Source organism: Danio rerio, chromosome 14, assembly GCF_049306965.1.
Source record: "Danio rerio strain Tuebingen ecotype United States chromosome 14, GRCz12tu, whole genome shotgun sequence".
In the NCBI taxonomy this organism is placed as follows: domain Eukaryota; kingdom Metazoa; phylum Chordata; class Actinopteri; order Cypriniformes; family Danionidae; genus Danio; species Danio rerio.
This window is the reverse complement of record NC_133189.1, coordinates 9,214,683-9,236,032: the sequence shown is the minus strand read 5'-3', so window position 1 is coordinate 9,236,032 and position 21,350 is coordinate 9,214,683. Positions and strand designations below refer to the sequence as shown.

At 36.1% G+C, this 21,350-nt stretch overlaps 1 protein-coding gene across 4 annotated transcripts in view; it reads right to left on the bottom strand.

Moving 5' to 3' along the window:
• Positions 1-21,350, bottom strand: part of si:dkeyp-115e12.6 — a 59,039-nt gene that overhangs the window by 13,019 nt on the left and 24,670 nt on the right. For all 4 annotated transcript variants that reach the window (XM_073922525.1, XM_073922527.1, XM_001344567.10 and 1 more), the window contains exons 8-11: positions 17,514-17,639; positions 15,051-15,179; positions 8,445-8,567; positions 1,846-1,981 (exon numbers count right to left, since the gene is read on the bottom strand). In XM_073922525.1, coding sequence (XP_073778626.1) covers positions 1,846-1,981; positions 8,445-8,567; positions 15,051-15,179; positions 17,514-17,639 — 514 coding nt within the window. The remainder of the gene's footprint in view (positions 1-1,845; positions 1,982-8,444; positions 8,568-15,050; positions 15,180-17,513; positions 17,640-21,350) is intronic.

The following is a 21,350-nucleotide window of genomic DNA, read 5'->3' as shown; positions in this document are numbered from 1 at the left end:
ATAAAAAAATCATCATACCCCTTTGAAATGATTACTTTATTTGTCATACAGCCTGAAATCAAATCACAATCCAAATAACTTTTCCAGCATTTAAAATGTTTTGTAGCCTTCTCCTAACCTGGGCCTTTTTAACTAATCTCGAAGGTCTTAAAAACAGAAGGGTGTAATGAGAGTAGAAGTATAGATTTTCACAGGTTATGATTATTTTCAATAGGATTTTCTTTAGGTAATTATAAGGCAAAAAGAAAAGTTCCTGTAACCCCTTTTAGTGGGGTAACAGCATTTGTAAAGCATACACTCAAAACTGCATTTTTTCATTATAGTAGCAATAAGAATACAATTAAAGTTTGCAATATGCAGACCCCCCAGTTTTTTGCGATTTTACAATCGCTGAATCCAATGCAAAAATCAACAAAAAGTCGCAAATGTTTACCCTTTTTGATTAATCGCAAATCAAATCATATGTTTTCAATGTAGCAGCGCGCTGATACAGCTGCTTTTATGCAGAGACTTATTCCGCCTTCGATTTTTAAAGACGGAGATTGATGAACTGGATGAGCCTTTCCGACTGTCAGTGAACGGCAAATGAAAACGTGCCTTACCTCAAAACTCTGTGCATTATAAGAAAAAGACAACACAATATGCAGTCAGAAGTGTAGCATGCATTCATAACGTGTTTTTGAGCATCAACGCTACTTTGAATGGGTCCGATTAACTATACAATAAACGGCAACTGTGTTTCACGAAAGAAAGAGTTAAGATGTCATTCTTTTAGCCCACGTGGAAGTATGGTCAGAATGAATGAATGAATGACAGCATCTAAAAATGTCTGAGAGACGTCCCTTTTTGCCCAGTAGGTCTACCTTGTGTTTTATTTGCTAATTTAAGCTATTTTTATAAGATAAATATAATGTATAAAACTATACATTTATATTAGCCTACTTCATTAAACCTATACATCTGATAAGCTTTTGGACAATGGACAATGCACAGATATTGATATTTCACAATGTTTTTACACTACATTATTTGCATCTACCAAGCTTGGTTTACAATGTGTGCAATGTTTACATTGTTCTACTTGAATAAAATCTAAATCCTAAACATCAGAAATGACAACGGATTGTTAAGATTTAATTAATGTCAGTTTTAATGTTATTGATTAGTGCACTTATTTTACAGATTTCATTCATTCCATTTTCTTCTGCTTTTTCCCTGGTTTACCACAGCGGAATGAACCACCACTTACTTAACCGATTAATCTATTTTAAATTTCAGGTGGTTTGTGTAATGTGTTTTATGTTTGGTAAAATAATTTCTAATGGAATCCTAATTTTTAACTAATTACACTATCTTGTTCCATTAGGTGGATTTAAAGGGTTTTGCATAAAAAGCAGACGTGGATTTAGCTGGTTTTGATGCAAAAGAAAATTTACAATGTTAAAAAACAAAAAATTGTCTAAAGTGACATTTTGGGGGAAAAAAAGGTATTTTATTTACAAGCTAATAACACCATCTTCACCTATAAAACGAAACTTCTGGACCTTATCAGAGGAGCATGATAGAAAATGCTCATTTACAAGACAAGAGGTCTGATGGATTGAGGTTTTTGCATCTGAACTCTTCATATGTAAAGTGCAAGTTAATGCATTCATCTATATTGAACATGTATGGTCTTACGACTTATGTTCTACTGCTTTGGCTTTAAATAAACTATTTTATGATGAAACACTGTCAAAGTCTGGACAGAAGAGGGAGGCAGACACATGAGATTGTGTGTAAAAGGGGAAGGCCAACATATCCAAACACCGTTCTCTTTGCAGATGATATTCTTTACTAGCGTACCTTGCAGTTCTTTAATAAGCTTGAGCGCCTCAGCAAGCTCTTCAGTCAAGCGCTTCACTTCCTCCTGTAGCACTTTCTCCTGTTTTTTCATCTGCCCCAGAGAAACAGTGAGACTCTCACACTCCCTCAGCGCCTCCTACAGGACAAGATGAGCAGTGCATGCAAGATCAATGAAACTCCCATCAAACACAAAAAGCCATAAAACTACTTTATAGAACGGTATTGTAGCAACAAATTATTTTTAAGAGCAAAAATGCAGTAAGAATCCACAAAAGTGTTTAGGGTGAGGTATGCAAGAGAAAGACACAGCTAAATACACTAAATAAAAGTGTTTAAGTAGCAATCGTGATCTGCACGTTACAATACACTACACTTTGATTGCTTTGAACGTGGGTGTCAAAGCCAGTTCCTGGAAGAGCTCTGCACAGTTTAGTTCCAGCCCTAATGAAACACACCTGATCAAACTAATTGAGTCCTTCAGGCTTGTTTGAAACCTACAGGTAAGTGTGTTGGAGCAGGGTTGGAATTAAACTGTGCAGAGCTGCGGCCCTCCAGGAACTGGCTTTGACAGCACAAGGTGACGTCAAACAATTTGTTGATCCATTTAGGTGGAAGTGACAAATTGCAAGCTTTGGATGTTTATATCTTCTCGATGCAAATTTTGTCACTGTTTTTTAGCTTAAAGAAAGATAAACATACTGATACGAATATCTAACATACTTTATTTTGATCTCACAGGAACTTTAAACACCATAAAAGCTTTGAGAGATTATAATGCATGACTCAAATATTACACGCACGCCGTTTAAAAATAGAGTGCTTAAACCCAAGCCCCGGTGCAAAACAGAAGTCATAAGGAGATAATGGTGCTATACCTGAGACAGCATTCAGCTGAGTCAGTAACGGTATTGTTGCACTGAGAGCTTCATCAGTGTGTGTGTGTGTGTGTGTGTGTGTGTGTGTGTGTGTGTGTGTGTGTGTGTGTGTGCGCGCGTTCCGACATTTCAATAAATTGTTTGGTTAGTGTGTGAGCTAGCTATACACTTCTGTTTGGAAGGTTTATGTTAGTAATAAATATCTTTAATGTAAAGAACTGTTTAAAAAAATTATAATTATTTAAAAATTTAATTTTATGGTTGAAAATGCATACAAGTTTTTAAAAAACAAATTCCGCATACTGGATTTATTTCTGAAGGATTATGTGACACTGAAGATAGGAGTAATGATGCTAAAAATCTACATTGAGTCACAGGAATAAACTGCTTTCTAAGATAGTCAAATATAAAAATTCATATATTTGTAAAAATATTTCACACTATCACCATTTTAACGTATTTTTGAATCAAATTGATGCAGCATTGGTGAGCATAAACACTTCTAGCAAAAAATTTTTAATGCTTGTGTATTTTCGGGGACACCCTCAATAAGGAAACGAATAAAATGGTTTATGCACCTTGTATATTGTAGGGTATATAGCCTATAGTAACCATGTAAAGTTTAATTTAGTCTTTCAAGTGAAAAACTCCATTTAAATCGTAAGTGAATGTTGCATGCTGTCACAAAGTGTGGCACCTGTTTGTTTCTCATTCTTTTGACTGGATTTTCTTTATTTCTTTGATCATTATGTGCTTTATGACAGGTTAAAAAGGCGGCAATAACAACATTTGGTTGGTGGTCAGTGCCAATCTGCCAGCCTCTCATAATTATAGGTAGCTCTGCCTTATCAAGCAGACACAGACAGCTGACCTGAATTGGACTTTGACAATGCCATTCAATAACAACACTCTTGTTAAAGTTACCCAAGCATTTTTATTATATTTTGAAGCACTGAGGCATGTCTCTGAATGAACCTTGGTGTGTTTAGTCACACATACAGACACACAAAATGTGTCTTTTTTTAACAATCATGGCGAAACAATTGAACAAGTGAATTTTTAACAATCATGGCGAATGGTTCTGACAACAGTCAGGAATGATTCCAGTTCCATTTCCATACAAGCTTTTTGTATTTCCATTTGTGTACGTGAAGCGTGATGTAACCAAACTCTTGCTAACTACACTAAGTGGAAATGTGCTATTAATTTATCATTTTTAGTTTTTGTTATTCAACAAAGTAAATATTCTCCATCAAAAAACAGACATATCGTCCATCGTCCATATCGCAATTCATACTACACCTGCATTAGAAAGACAACAAATGGCACATTTGTATTACATTCCAGAGAGCTTCGTGACAGGCACCACCATGAAAAATGAAACCACATTCACAATGACTTGGAAAAATAGAACGTTTAAGCAAATAGAAGAGGTCAGCCTGATAGAGAAAAAACAACCTAATTATTGCAGTAGTCAATGATGAACAATCATTTGAGCTCTAGCCCTCAGTGTCACACAATCCTTCCAAAATCCTTCTGATATTGTTCTCAAGAAAACATTATCATTAAATGTTAAAAATAAAATTAATGATAAAGGGTCACGAAACACCAAAACACATTTTGTGAGCTGTTGACAGTCGTATATGTGTCCCACACTGCTAAAAACACTATTAGGACACCTATATTTCACTAAAAAGTGTAAATTGGTTGTTTTTGCGTTATTTCAAGTAAATTCGTACTTCCGGTTTGAAACGAATTTTTGAAGCTGCGTCACGGTCATGACATAATAGCGTGTATTCCAGCGTGCAGACTGGACGTTTGTGCCAGAGTGAGTCTTATCACGTCTTACAGTGTGATGCATTAATGCATGAGTAAGGCTTGGTTCAAACCAATCAGCGCGCTCTATTGTGCAACTTCATTAATATTCAATAATGTCACAGTGAGACGACAGAGACGCCATGTTGTGTTGGCAAAACAAGCGTGAAGTGTTGCTTTTATAGTTTGTTGCCGTTAAGTTTTGTTTTCATTTTCTCTCTTTGAGAGCTCAGCTGGAGTCACGTGGATTAACAGTGTACGAGACGCGCGACAATAATAACTTACGTGTCTAAGGAGGCACATTGTTTACCTGAGAGCTGTTCTCATCTGCAAATGCTGAGATCTGGATTCGCTTGTAGTCTTCTATTCATAAAGACGCGGCTCTAGTTGCTGGTGATTGTCCTGTCTCTACAGATTTGGTAAGTGAGCGACCAGTGCTCTTTCTTTATTCAGTTTGTTCGTATCAAACTAACTATTGCACCGAGTGTAAAGATGTTAATACCACAACCAAACTTTTTTTGTGACCGGAATAACACACTCGGCTTTCTGACGCTACCTGCCGTGTGCATCTAAGTTTCCGGGAAATGCGGAGGTTTTTTTTCTCTCATTCGCCGTGCGGTATCAAACATTGAGTGAAAAATACACGCTTAGAGCAGTTCCTCGAATCAAATATCTCGTTTGTCACGAGGAGCATGAATGAATTCCCTCAATGAAAGAGCCAAACTGCAGTTAAAGTCCAACATTTAATAATTTGGCAAATAATTCGACTACAGATGTCCATGTAAACACAGTCACTTTCTCCCGTGTGTTTGTGTGTATTTTGACTCTGAAACTCGCGCGTGCCCAAATAGACACTCCCACACCCTCCCACTTTAGTTCCTCCGACACTCCCCCCTAAACAGAGCTGGACACGCCCACTTTTCTGACTTTTTCCAAAGTAGAGGTGTGAAAACACCCTGCTGAAACGAGGGGGTTTCATGGCCCTTTAAGGAATTATTGGATGAACGTTCAAAAGAACACCATTTATTTGAAATACAGATAAAGTTCTGAACTGATCTAAATGTGTTGACCGCAGTGCTGCACCAATATAATATCATTTTGGCATTTCGTCCACACAACACTAGCATTGTCAGTGTTTAAACAATTTTTTTGGATAACCGATTACAAAGTGGAAAAATGTCAAAATGCCACCCCTTGTGCAACTATGTAGATAGGCAAAATGCTACTTTTATTAGACTAGACTAGAAGAAGAACCATGCATATAACAGCCAGCAACAACAACAATGATGGATTACAGAGTTGCTAAGTTTATTAGCACTATTATAAAAAAAAATTAAAAAAACCTTGCTAATGCTGTATAAACTAGACCAGTGTTTTTTTTTATTTTAACCTGAGGGCCATGGCCGTATTGCAGGCGGGCCACCAGTTGTTAAAAATAATGTAATGTAATGTGTATTCATATAGCGCATTTATTGTGTATGGCCGTACACCCAAAGCGCTTCACAATCTTGAGGGGAGTCTCTTTACACCACCCCCAGTGTGTAGCATCCACTTAGATGATGCGACGGCAGCCACAGGTCAAGGGTGCCAATGCGCTCACCACACACCAGCTATTGGTGGAGTGGAGAGACAGTGATAGAGCCAATTCGGTGGAAGGGGATGATTGGAAGGCCATGATCGTAAGGGCCGATTAAGGGACTTTGGCCAGGACACCGGGGTTACACCCTTGCTCTTTACGAGAAGTGCTATGGGATTTTTAATGACCACAGAGATTAAGGACCTCGGTTTAACGTCTCATCAAAAAGATGGCGCCCACTGACAGTGTAGTGTCCCCTTCACTATACTGGGGCATTGACCTCACACAGACCACAGGTTGAGCGCCCCCTACTGGCCTCACTAATACCACTTTCAACAGCAACCTAGTGTTCCCTAGCGGTCTCCCATCCAGGTACTGACCAGGCTCAGCCCTGCTTAGCTTCAGTGAGTAACCGGTCTTGGGCTGCAGGGTGATATGGCTGTGGCATATCACTAGGGCCAGACGGAATCTGCGGACAATTTTTGCTATTTTTGCGGAGAATTTTGGTAAAAATCTGCGAATTTCTGCGGAATTATTTTGGGAGTATCCAGCGGAGTATCATAAGTTACATTTTAATATATTAAATAAAAAGTAATAAATTACTGAATAAAAACTAAATAAATTTAAACATTTACTCAAGTAAATAAACAGAATTTATAATGGGCTAAAAAACTGCAGAAATCTGTGGAATTCTGCGGAAAATCTGCGGAATTCTGTGCGCAGATTCCGTGTGGGCCTACATATCACCCATCAAATCATTGTAATATAAAAATATCCTTGTTAATATACAAAAATGTCTAATCATAATATGATGTATAATAAAAAACAGGAAATAAATAATAAACTGTTACTACACATGGACTATTTGAGTGTTGCTTATTGGTTACAAACTAAGCTGAATAGATGGCTATCAATAGGTCCAGTGCTCCTGTTTCTGTGCTCTGCCGGTTTTGACTGCTTGGCTCTGCTGAGATTTGAATTCCCAAAACTTGATGCAAGATTTGATGGGTGAATGCTGCAGCATATATGCACAATGGTGCAGGTTGTAAGAGACTCATGTTTGTGCAGGTTGCGGGTGCTTAGAATGAAGTGCGAGATTCCCACAAAATGGAGTATTTAAAAATAAAAATGACAAATAGTTGGCAAGTTTATCCAATAAAGACAGTAAACAGTGTTATGTCTGAATAGTTACCAAATTGTCACAAATTGTAGGTGAATTTGATAATGCAGAGAGCCGCAAGTTAGTAAAGTTTGGGAACTATAGAACTAGAGGATGGGATGGGACTGTGCTTTTGGAGGTGCATTTGAAATCTTTACACATTTACAATAGTGGACGGCTGCTTCTCACTCAGGGCTGTCTATGCTAATGAAGGACCAATGGGCAGGACTTTCCCCCTCTGATGACATGTACAAAGGGAGAATGTCTATAAAGTTAAATTTAAGACTTTTAGGACAATTATAAATAAAATTTTAGACCCATAAAGGGCTAAAAAGGCTAAGGACTTTTTCAAATGGCCCAGATGGAAAAGCTTTTTATTTGCCCTATCAAAAAAAAGTAATTTATTAAAACAACAATACATTATTAATTAAAAAAACTAAATATTTTAGATTTGACTTCGTAGCTAGATATTTTAAATATTGTGTAAAAACAAGCAAGCTCTACTTGTATTCAACATAAACTTTCTTTAAAATCATTTAAAAATGAACAAAAGTTTTTAAAACTATAATAAACTAAATCTATGCACAACAGCCTGTCTAAGTCGGTGTCCACAGCAGTAAACACATGGAGAACGTTCAAACAAATGTTGCTGTAAGGAAAATAATGAAACCATTGATAAATAGAGTTAAAATTGACCTTTTTAAATAAAAAGCTTAAAGATTTATTGAGATGATTGTTGGTGATTGTTTGGGTTTTGGCCAGATTTGATAGCAATACATGAACAAAGGAAATTTAAGACCAGTTTGAAAAAGATTTAAAACCAACAACACAATATTTCAGTAAATTAAAGACTTTTTAAGGCCTAAATTTTGGATTTTTAGATTTAAGACATGTTTCTGTAGACTGTTTTCATGAAGTGTGACTATAATTCATTTATTTTTTCCATTAGAGCCTGGATATATTCACACACAGTCGCCACACAACCGTTTAAACCCCTTATAAAAGTGATTTTTGCATAATAGGTCCCCTTTAAGTTTAAATCTATTTAAATTCTTGAAACAATACATGTATTGGATGTGAAACTTTTAGAATCACAAAAAAAAGCATTGTTTTTATCTGGACGTAGCCTCAGTTTAAGTGTCTCAGGTAATTGTGATTGTGCGTGCTGTTGTACCGTGAGTTTTGCCTCAGTTTGTGCCTCTCTCTTCTGACTTTCTTTCAGGTCAGCCTCAGTGTTCTTCAGTTTCCCTTTCACATCCTCCAGATCTCGCTCCAAACTCTGCTTCTGCAAACACACCTGAGAGACAAAGACAGCGAGCAGAGGATTACGGGCTGTTCAAAGGGAAATAGCCAGATCTTCATCATGTCCTGTTTGTGGAGGATGGAATCATGTCATTAGTTTCATGCAGGATGTCACACAAACCCATGTTATAAGAACTATGACAAACAAATGGAGAGATTTATTCATGGAATGTAAAAATGCAAATCTTCCTTCTCTTGTTTTGCAGTTCGACCAGATGATGTGCACACCATGCAACACTTGAAGATTTGAATCCAAAGGCTTACTCATGGAAATCAGACACTCATGCAAACCACACATTTGAAATGTGTCTGTGCACACTTAAACAGAGAAATAAAAACAGATTAAAAATTATGTCAAACATATTAACCCTCAAGCACATTACATTTTGAAGCCCTGTATATTCTTGCTATTCAAGTGTGATCATAACCTTTTTTAAATCAAATGTTATATCCAATGACATTTTCAGATTTTTAAACACTTTTTTTCACCCAAATATGTAAAATAGGCATATTTTATGCTTCTTTAATATTTATCTTTTAAGACAAAAATCATTCCAGCAAGTTCAGACATCTAAACACTACAAATTGGTTGACTGATGAAATCTTTTACTTATGATTGTATAAGAATCACAAAACATAAAAAATGACAATACAAAATAATTGGCAATAGTTTTTTGGGGGATCTGTGTGTTTGTTGGGGCTGTGTGTATGTAAGACAGAAAGTGTAAATGTTTGAGCTTTGAACATGTTGTTATTTTAGCATTCCCAATTCATTTCCTATAGGACAAATTATAAAGTTGGACTTATGACTGTGTGCACACTGTTGAGTGTTTTGAGCTCTAACCATAATTTAAACTGCAATTTTTTAAAAATGTTTTTCTGAAATAAGCAAAATTATGGCCAATGGTGTAAGCAAAATAATAATAATAATAATAATAATTCCTTGCATGTATATAGCGCTTTTCTAGACACTTTTGGGAGGAATCTCCACATCAACCACCAGTGTGCAGCATCCACTTGGATGACATGACAGCAGCCATATCGCACCAGACCGCACACCACACAGCAGCTGATTGGTGGAGAGCAGACAAGGTGATGAAGCCAATTGATATGGGGATGGTTAGTAGGCCAGTGGGCAAACTTGGCGGGGTTCTCTGCTTAGCTTTAGTAGGCGACCATGTGAGAGTCGCAGAGAGCTAGTTTATTTTGCTCATCACATTGGAAGATTATTTTTCTTGTTTTAAGGAAAAACTTTGCTTAATTTTGACTTATTATTTCTGAAAACAAAACTATATTTTTGCTTGTCTACAGAAGGCTTAGATTTTTACATATTTGGACTAGAAACAAGACAAAACCCCTTTAAGAAAATCATGTTTTTCAGTACAGATATACGTTTGATCTGCACTATGTTGGATTTATTGATTTTTATTAGACAAAAAATAATAATCTATTCATTTCTTATGGTTAAAAAATTTCCTTCCTATTTTGGGTGTGTTCAGAATAGGGCTGCACGATATTGGAAAAATCTGATATTGCAATATTTTATATTTCTACAATAAATAATGGGATGTGAATACAGCTTGGAAGATGTTTGAATAGCTTTATTTGACAGTTTTCTGGAAAGTCTAACAGTATCTAGGTAGAGAAATATATAATCACAATAAATAATCACAATGCAAAAAAATGCTTTATTACTTTGCTTTTTCTCAATTCTAGTCCAGATATCTAAAAAACTTCCCTGAAAACAAGCCAAATTTTCTGTCAATAGGAGTGTGTAAAACTCTTTCACTTTAAAAAATTAGATATTTAGACTAGGATAAAGAAATAAAAATTTAGGTAAAAAAAATGTACATTACATAAATCGTATAAATAATTAAATATAATTAATCTTTGTTACATCATCATTTGTGTCCAAATATTTTAAACTCTTGAAATGCTTGGTCACTGGCCTGAAAAACACTTAAAGCTAAATGGTAAACTTTCACTCTATTATGGTTAAACGTAGCAGTGAGGTCAACTATGATTCAGACTCAACATTGCAGATCCTGTGATGTGACTATTGTGAAGGCGCACGTTGTGATATCGATGCTAAAACGATATACTGAGTTCAGATGGCAAACTTAGAAAAAGTCTGCTAAGATTAAGAAAACTATTCAATAAATATATATTAAGGGCAGAAGGTGGCGCAGTGGGTAGTGCTGTCGCCTCACAGCAAGAAGGTTGCTGGTTCGACCCTCAGTTGTGGAGTTTGCATGTTCTCCCCGTGTTCCCGTGTTCCGCTCCGGCTTCCCCCACAAGTCCAAAGACATGTGCTGTGGGCAGGGCTCGAAATTGCGACCATTTTGGTCGCATATGCGACCGAAATTTTATCTATGCGACCTTAAAATATATTTGGGAGCATTTCTGCGAGTGCTTAAAATTGTTGTGTGCGACCAGTTTTTACTGCAAAATGTTCACCACATGCGCGGATTCGGGAGACATTCACGCGGAATGCATCTCTAAGCTTTTTGTCTGCACTTGGAATGGGAAACGCAGAGCTCAGGAATGGTTTAAAACTGTTGTCATGTCATCTTGCTGCAGTAAACAAAGCCAAGTCCGTAATGCTTGCCCCGGCTTTGCGCTCTTCTTATTGGCCCACTGCTCTAACACTGACATCTGATATTAACCAATCATTCGCGTTCAATCACTCAGTCAGCGCCTTCTGGCTTCGGATGACAGAGAGCTACTACCGCGGAAAACTAAAGCGCTAAAGATGAAATTGAAGATAACGCGGACAGATTTAGTTTTAGAAACCATCTAGTTACAAATAATGACACATCTTACTGGTGATCATGTGCTGAATGTTAATCCACCATCTACACTTTTCCAAGAGTAGAAGACTTCTGATGGCTTCAAGTCCGCTATAAAAAGTCCGTGGGATGGAGTTTTCAGGTAACTGTTTGCCACATCTAGCACGAGAGCAGCTATATGTCAAATTTAACATCACGTACACCATCGCAAACGGGCTTACACTGAGTAAATTAATATCGCTACTCATGAAAAGGCCGGTATGGCTATTAACATGAAGTATGCATATAATAAGGTACAATATGTGTCAAAAGCATCAGTGCAATATCCGACAGCACTTGTGAGAACAGCAGAGTTATACCGTTAACAGATTCATTCAAGCAGTGCGTGCAGGGCCGGTGAGCGCTCCGTGTATGCTTTGGTCACTCAGTTATTTTATAAAAATCAATTTTCTTGTGATCACGGGATTTCGTTGAGACATATTTTCCTCACGCGTGCATATTTATATTATTATTATTTTTTGCTTGTTAGTTTGATTAGTGTTGATTTCAAATACAATAAATCTGCTTGTATAAAACTTGTAGTAACGGTGCTCATAATTGGTGGTGCGACTACATTTTGGCTGATGCGCCTAAATTTTTAAAGTTAGGAGCACCGGTGCTACCAAGCAAAAAGGTTAATTTCGAGCCCTGTGTGGGTGAACTGAGTAAGCTAATATTGGCCGTAGTGTGTAAGTGTGTGAATGGGAATGTTTCCCAGTGATGGTTTCCAGCTGGAAAGACGTAAGTTGGCAGTTCAGTCCGATGTGGCAACCCCTGATTAATAAAGAAACTAAGCTGAAACGAAAATGAATGAATTAAATATATATTAAATATTTTTGCCCAAAAATGTCCTCTAGTATGCTTGAGGGTTAAACAGCACACTTTATTAACCTTAAAGGCATAGTTCACCCAAAACTGAAAAATCTGTCAACGTTTACTCCCCTACATTTGTCTTTGTATTATTATATTTTGTGTTCAACGGAAAAAGGCAACTCATAAAGGTTTGTAACCACTTGAGAGAGAGAGAGTAAATGGTGATTGAATTTGGATTTTTGGTGTGAACTATCCCTTTAAATGATCATGTAACATTAGTTTGTGTCCCCCCAGGATGGAGACCTCTAAGGATCTCAGTATTTACTTCACAACTCTTATTACAATACTCAGTATCTTATAAACACTATAAAATAATGACTAATTCTACACAAGCAGTAAAACAGAGCGTTTTCCTTCAACACTAAAACTGCATTAATCAGTGAACTATACATAAAAGTGACATGTAACTACCCCTGGTTCATCTACACATCTCCTAGTACTCACGTCTCCGGAGGACCAAGGCATTTCTGAAAAAACCATGCTATGAGTTTAAAACAGACATCACACAGAGATTGCGACACTGACCTTCGCTTTAGTGTCCTCTGATGAGGAAAAACAGAAAGAGAAAGAGGGAACAGCAGTGTGTGAGAAAACATGAGCAGTGGGAGCATGAGACACAGAGACAGAGGTGACATTAGTGCATTAACCAGCGGACAGCCGGCCTGGAGCTCCCATGAGACAAAGCACAAGAGTCAGAGAAAATAGAGAGAGAAAGAGACAGAGGAAAAGGACAGAAAGCAGAAGATAGTTTAAGGCTGTTTTTAGCCTTCTGGAAAAATGTTGTTTCCGCAAACTACAAATAAAAAGTAGCTACATTTAAGAAAACAGAGAAGTGAGTAGAGACAAGAGGTGGTTGTCTAAACACTAATCTAGTTGGTTACTCTGAAACTAGTGGGTATTTGAGTAGGGCTGGGCGATTTAGCCCTCAATATCTCGATTAATTGAACATTTTACCTCGGTTACGATTAATGAACAATTTTTTATTTGTTTACTTTTTTTGGCTTCAAGTTCACTGACAAGATTTTTTTTTTTGCCTTTTTGCCTTTATTATGGGAAATGTCCTTGAGCCGGGATTTAAACTCAGGATGCCCTGAAGTGCTACCGCACCATATGTCGGCGCGCTAACCACCAGCATGGTTACCGCTACATTCATTCTTATCTATATATATATATATATATATATATATATATATATATATATATATATATATATATATATATTTAGGGATGCAACAATACAGTTAGCTCATGGTTCAATACATACCTCGGTTTATTAACACGGTTTTTGGTTCGGTTCGGTTCTCATGGCATTTTTTTTGTTTTGTTTTGTTTTTTTATTCTATAGGCAATAGGAACCGTAAGAGGTTAAGGAGAAAACAAATAAAAACGATTTATTACAATAATCAATTTGTTTTACTTAAAAGCCAAGAAAAGTACACTAGTTCCTAGAGTATTGTATAAAAAATTGAAATCTCACAGCTGCTGGTAGCCCATGTACAAACTGGGGAACGCATAACATCTTGAAAAAAACATACATGTGAAGTTAATAAAGATAAATTGTCGATTTCAAATAAACATATTTGTACTTAAGGAAACATGAATAAACCATCTTAATTATCTTGGTGCTGAAAAAATGCGAGACTGTGGTCCAGGGCTATTCAATTGGCGGCCCGCTGACCAAACCCGGCCCCAAAGGCAATTAGTTCTGGCCCTCCAAATAGTGTGACCAAGACATAAAAATAAATTTAGTTCAGTCGAAAAACGACCGCTATAGTTATGAAGTGAAGGTCATCTGTTCAATTCAGTATGAGCTGCAGAGGCTGCGCAGAGCGAGAGGTAACATAAGCGAGTGGTGCGGATAGCCGAAGACATTTGGATATGTTTTGTAGAAAATGCCTTTAGTACAATGCACTGTAATCATTAATAGGGATGCAACGTTTAGCTGATTTCACTATTAACTGCGCTTTAATTCGTCACAGTTAATTAATCGTAAAGCCTTCCCTAAGCCGCATTTCTGTTGCATGGAAAAGTTATGACAAGTTGCCAACTGTGCACTAGTTTAAAGTTCCAAGTATGTACACCGAGGCTAATACGCACGCTCACCGTATTAACTATAGCAGCGGCCGTTCCCATATCACGTCTTTTCGGCTCATCTCAGCTCAGGGACTTGCAGGCACACACAGTCAGTTCGGGGAGATATAAAATGCACATAAATTATTTAAACGCAAAACCGAGAAAACCGCAATTCACAAGCGCGTATTGAACCGTGGAGGTCGTACCGAATGGTTCATTATTATATTGAGAACCGTGGAATCTCTAATATATATATATACATCCCTAATATATATATAGTACAATCTTTAAAATTTTATTAAAAAAAAAATAAATAAAAATCAAGGGGGAAAAAAAAAGACTAAGCTAACAAGCGAAAAGTGGATGAAGAAATCTCAGCAACTATTTTTTAAGAAGTACAAGGGCATTTTTATAATTTATAACTTTAAAGAAGTGAGTATGCTATCATAATTTTAGAATTATTTGAATGACTAAGAATTTGACTGTGTGCATACATTTTAAAAATAAAAAGCATACTTTGACTTTTTTGGGTGCCTAAAATTGTTGGACTAAGTAATAGCACAGTTTCTAAAAACAAAAAGCAAAAACACTGAGCAAAATCTGTAAATATTCATTTAGTCTTACTACAACTCCACACTGTTTACATGAAGACTGAGCATCAGTTCAATAGAATCACTTAATTTGGCAGTCATCAGTCCAGGTACCTTGTCATGCTGAGCCTGCAGTGTGTTGTGAAGAGTTCTGGCCTGCTGGATCTCCTGGTTTAGTCTGTTGTTCTCCTGCTGATGCTGTTTCTCTAGAGCCTGCCTCTCTCTCTGCTGCTCCACCAGCTCCTACACAACACGAAACACAATCATTGTAGGACTAAGACCACTGGTGTAATGTAACACAGTAATAACACTTTGTTACAGTTGCGAATATCTGTGGTTTATTTTTCGTGCAACTTTCACTTTTACCTTACTACATTTCTACAATAAATTTGATATTTTTACTCTGGTTTAATTTCATAGTAAGTAACAAACATGTACCACAGTAACAAAGACTGCACATCACAATGACAGAGCAGTGGTCCTGCTGCATTACTTAAATTAGTTTGCGTATTTGCAGTCAAGTGCTAACACTAGCTCCGCTCAGTTCATTTTATTTACCAAACAAGCTCATACATGCATGAAGCTAGCAATTGATTATAATTATTATATAGATAATACTCAGCAATAAGACTAACAGCGACACTTGTTACTCCTGTTGTAAACGGCTGCTGTGATGAAAACTGGAGAGTAGGGATGCACCGATCCCAATACTTGCATCGGATATCGGTTTGATATCGCATATTTTTGCTGGATCGGGTATCGGCCAGCTGGTACCGATCCAAATCCGATCCTGCGTGTGCGCTATATTCTGTGTAATTTATAAGCCAACAAAAGCCATGAAGATAGCCTATTATAAGGCACTGGAAAGTTGTCATGTAGGCCTACTATATCTCTAATGTTTTGAAGCCATTTTATAGTTTAATGTGAAGCACAGATGAATATTCAAGTGCTTAAATTTATGTTCAGTTTAGCGCTTCCCACCGCTGTGCCTGTCAATCATTCTCCATTCATTCACATTTCAAACCGAGTGTCGCGTTCATGACAACACGAAAAACTCTCCAAGACAATTTGTTCCTGTTAATATAAGTAATCAGTGGAGAAATGCATTTAATTTCATTTCTGCTTCTAAAGTTAAAACTGAACACAAACTTGCTGCTCAAACGGTGTATAGATTTTATTAGTTTATACCTGTTGACTTTTTGTTAAGTAGACCATATTTAAAAAAAAGATTAAGCTTTCATTTTAATTGCAGCATTTATTTGTACTTCTACTTTCATTACTTAAGCATTTTACTATGAATGTATTTAAGTACAATAAATATCAGATACTTTAAAATATTTACTCAAATAATATTCTAAATGGCAACTAACTGTTACTCAAGGCATAGTCTAGTGCAGTGGTTCTCAACTGGTTTGGCCATTGGACCCACATTTTTACATGGTCATCAAGCCGCGACCCAAAGTTTTAGGAACTATAATATAATTTTAGGAATTATAATTCATTTGGATTTATTTGTTAACATACACAACTACTGACAGATAAATTATGAGAAAATCACCAAGACTTACAAATAAACAATATTTTATTGCTGACATTTAACAAAATGAATCAAAATATAGAAATATTAAAAAGGAAAAACGACAAATAGTGTAAACAGTGGTTAGGGTAAGGAAAAGTTAAGTTACCATTAACCAAACTGAACTGTTTATAAGACATTAACAATGATCAGGTTGAACTGAACAGAAACCAGCAAATTAAAGTAAAATTATTAAAATAATTATAACCATTTTCATAATAATCACCAGTAATTTGCTCTTCTGCTATTGTGTGGGCTTTCTTGGCCTTTGCTACACGGTGAGCACAGTAAGATGCGCGGAGTGCCTGTACTTGTTTTGAACATGAAGATGTTCTGCACTTTTGTGATGCCCTCAGCTATTGGAGTCGTCTTTGAAAATAGTCCCCAGGTTTGTCCTTGCAACTGGGATGTTTGGTTTGTAAATGTCGTTTTAATTTAGAAGGTTTCATGCTCTCTTGTGAGAGGACCTCATTACATATGACACAATGAGGGTTTTAAGCCTTTTTTGTTGTCAATATATGTAAATCCACACTTTGCATATTCGGAGTCATACTCGCACTGAAATTTCACATGTCAAATACTACGGTTGTCGCACGCGCATTTCAAAATAAAAGTCCGATATAAGCAGAGTAAGTTAAAAATTAAACTTTTGTTGTTTTTTTTTTAATCACACACTCCGCGACCCACTAAAAATGTTCCCATGACCCACTTTTGGGTCGCGACCCACCAGTTGAGAAACACTGGTCTAGTGAGATATCAGTAGTTTTACTCAAGTATGCTTTTCAAGTACTTTATACACCACTGACTAACACATCATCTCCTGTGAAGTGCTTTAAAATAACTTGCAAGCGGCTAAAAAAAGCCATTTTGCTAAAACCAAGACATCTGATTGGCCACTGGTTGCCTCCAGATTCTCCTAAGGAAACCAGTGACCAATTAATCTACTGCGTTTCTTCCATTGCAGTGGGGCTGTAGGAAACACTGAATCACCGGCGTCTCACCCGTTGATGTTCTCTCTCCATGTCTTTCCTGCGCTGCTCTGCATTGCAGCGACTGCTTTCAGCATTCTGCCTTTGACATTTCAGCTCCTCCTGAAGGTGCTTGACTTTCTGCTCAGCTGTCTGGGCCTACAGACACACAATCAATGCACATTCAATGCAAACATTTTGCAAAAATTTCAATAAACCACCATAAAAATAAAAAGTAGCATTTTGAAGGAAAGAAATTGACATTAGCATGCACTAAATAGAATTTAATATTTAAATACAATTGAAAAAAAAAACATGAACTAAAAAGTAATGACTTTAATTTGAAGTTAAATTAATTTGAAAGTTTTTCAATGCAAATGCATTTAGATCCAGTTGTTTAGTAAACAAATCAAGTTTACCATATAATATATCTACTAAAAGACTATTAAAAATATTACTTTACAATTGTAAACATATCATATAAACATTTGCATTAATTGCAAAATACACCACATAAAGTTAACTTTTGGCAACTTTTCTGGTTCCATTATGTAATAGAAACCAAACAATTAATCCTTTTTATAGAATTCATTTAAAACATGTTAATTTATGAATGAACAACTAATCAAGATAACTATTTTCTTAAAGGAAAGAAATTAATTTTCTTTCAGCTAGCATGGATTAAATACAACTAAAACAATAGAAAAAGATTCCATTCCATTCACCAAAGCACGTGAGTTTTTGGGGAATAAATGATCATGGTTTGTCTAACCATTTCAGCACTGATAATAAAGGTTTCTTGACACTGGTAACTAGAGCAATGACTGGTTTACACTTTTGCCATTGTAGTAATAAAAGATTTAAGGTATGGGTTATCATGGTTCTCAATATTATCCTAGTTTTGTTAAAAGGACTTAAAAAGGCAAATAAAACAATACAAACATAAGTAAATAAGCACAAATTGCAGGGATCCATGTTTGTGTTTTGTTTTTTTATTGGTATCTTTTACTTCCTTATTCAAGATATTGTTTGATAAACATGCACATGGAAAACTACCTCACAGAGATCCATGTTTACATTGTAATTTCACAAAACTGCATAAAGCTGCTTTATTAAAAAAAAATGGTTGTGCAATTTGACTATGAAGAATCTAACCAAGTGTCTGAGAATCCTTCTAGCAAACTTTTGTGTGTGTTGCTTCAAGAAAGCAACCATTAATTTCTGTTGGCTTTTTTTATTGGTTTCAATTAATTTATTCTTCATTTAATTACTTTATTCAATCATATGATCATTAGTGATTTATAAAATTATCATTATATCATTGCATTGTTCATTAGTTAATGATTAACTTTGATTATTGTTTTCCTGTAATTATTGCTTTATTATTACTTATTTTTTCCATATTGTTATAATCGTATGACTGTGGATTCAAGCAACACTTGTTTTCAAGAGTAAGAGATAAGAGAATGTCTCCACTTCAAGGTCTGTATTGTCTCTGGACAATGTTGTCAAGCAGTAATTTTCCACTGCTGTTGCTTGTGGTATAATAAAACTTGTTGGATTAATCCTAGTCAGACGAAGTCTGAGCATTGAATCATACGCAGTGAAGATTATTCAATAAACTCTGCTCTTTCTTTATCATCATCTCCTGCTTCTGCTCCTCTCTGGCTTTCTCGGTCAACTCCTATATTGATAGGAGACTGTTATTCAGTTGAATACTGGTTAACAGGTTTGGGTATTGGGCAGCTCCGCTGGCTTGTTGTCTGGATACCCAGAGAAACAGACATTTTCTGACAAGATCTGGTGTCTGAGGCTAGATCTTATCTAGCATACAGAGTGTTTTCTAACAACTGAAATATTTTAATTGTGACTGATATTGGGATTTAATTTGCACTTTAAATGAAAGGAATACAGCATACTTTACCCATTTATCCATTATATAAACAATTTATTAGCTGTCCATATAAACACGCATTCACATTGTAACCTTTCACAACTAGCTAATCACTATTTCACAGAATTTACAGAAAGTTTTCAAAATCAGGATAATCAAACATTTTAATAATAATGTAAATATAAAATGATAATACTATGTTTACTATGGTTTACATTGAAACTGGTGATCATGATAACACTAAAATAAATGTAAAATGTAATAATTATTTGACTGCATTTTAATTTAATAAATGCAGCCTTGGTGAGGGTATTTAAGTGACTTCAAAAAATGAATAAATAATGAATTATATATAATAAATAATACATAAATAAATACCAACCTCAAACATTACAATGGCACTCTATACTATTGTTCATTAATGACCATAACATATTGATAAAATTATTTAATTATACCAAATAGGATAACTAATTGAACCTTATTTTAAACTGCCTATTATCATTATTATTACTATTATTATTAATATTATTATCATGAATATTAGAGTTGAGTCTGATGGTATGAGTGGGTGTTTTGGCCAAAATATCATTCAAACAGCGCTGCATGTTGAATTGTGTTCACTGTGTTTTCAAACGAATGCAACGGATATATAAACAGGGCTCGAAATTAAGCTTTTTGCTTGATAGCACCGGTGCTCCTAACTTTAAACATTTAGGCGCATCAGCCAAAATTTAGTCACACCCACCAATTATGAGCACCGTTACTACACGTTTTATACAAACAGATTTGTTGTATTTGAATTCAACACTTATCAAACTAACAAGCAAAAAAAATTATATATATATAAATGCAAGCGTGAGGAAAATATGTCTCAACGAAATCCCGTTATCACAAGAAAATAGATTTTTATAACAGAACTGAGTGAGCAAAAGATACACGGAGCGCTCACCTACCCTGCACGCACTTAAATTAATCTGTTAATGGTATAACTGTGCTGTTCTCACAAGTGCTGTCTGATATTGCACTAATGCTTTTGACACAGATTGTAGCTTATTATATGCATACATGTTAATAGCAATACCGGTTTATTTTTATGAGTAGCGATATTAGTTTACTCAATGCAAGCCCGTTCGCGATGGTGTACGTGGTGTTCAATTTGACATATAGCTGTCCCTTGCATGGCGGACAGCATCTGGCGATTATATAAGAGATTAAACAGAAGCTCTCGTGCTAGATGTGGCAAACAGTTACCTGAAAACTCCATCCCACAGACTTTACATAGCGGACTTGAAGCCAAAGGAAGTCTTCTACTCAAGGAAAAGTTTAGACAGTGGATTAACATTTAGCACATGATCACTACTAAGATGTTTCAGTATTTATAACTTTAGATGTCATGGTTTCTAAAACAAAATCTGTCAGTGTTATCTTCATTCTCCTCTTCAGCGCTTTACAATTTTTCGCGGTAGCAGCTCTCTCTCTGTCATCCCAAGCCAGAAGCGCTGACTGAGTGATTGACAGCTGATATTAACCAATCATTCGCGTTCACTGCTAGAGCAGTGGGCCAATAAGAAGAGCGTGAAGGCGGGGCACGCATTACGGACTTGGATTTGTTTACTGAAGCAAGTTGACATGACAACTGTTTTAAACCATTCCCGAGCGCTGCGTTTCGCGTTTCAAGTGCAGAGATGCATTCTGCGTGAATTTCTCCCGAATCCGCGCATGTGGTGAACATTTTACAGTAAAAACTGGTCGCACATAACAATTTTAAGCACTCGCAGAAATGCTCCCAAATATATTTTAAGGTCGCATAGATAAAATTTCGGGCGCATATGCGACCAAAATGGTCGCAATTTCGAGCCCTGTATAAATCTTGGACATTTTTAAAATCACTTTTATAAGGGGTTCGAACACAGTTGTGTGGTGACACTGTGCGAATATGGCCAGCCTCTAATGGTAAAAACTGATTAAAAAAA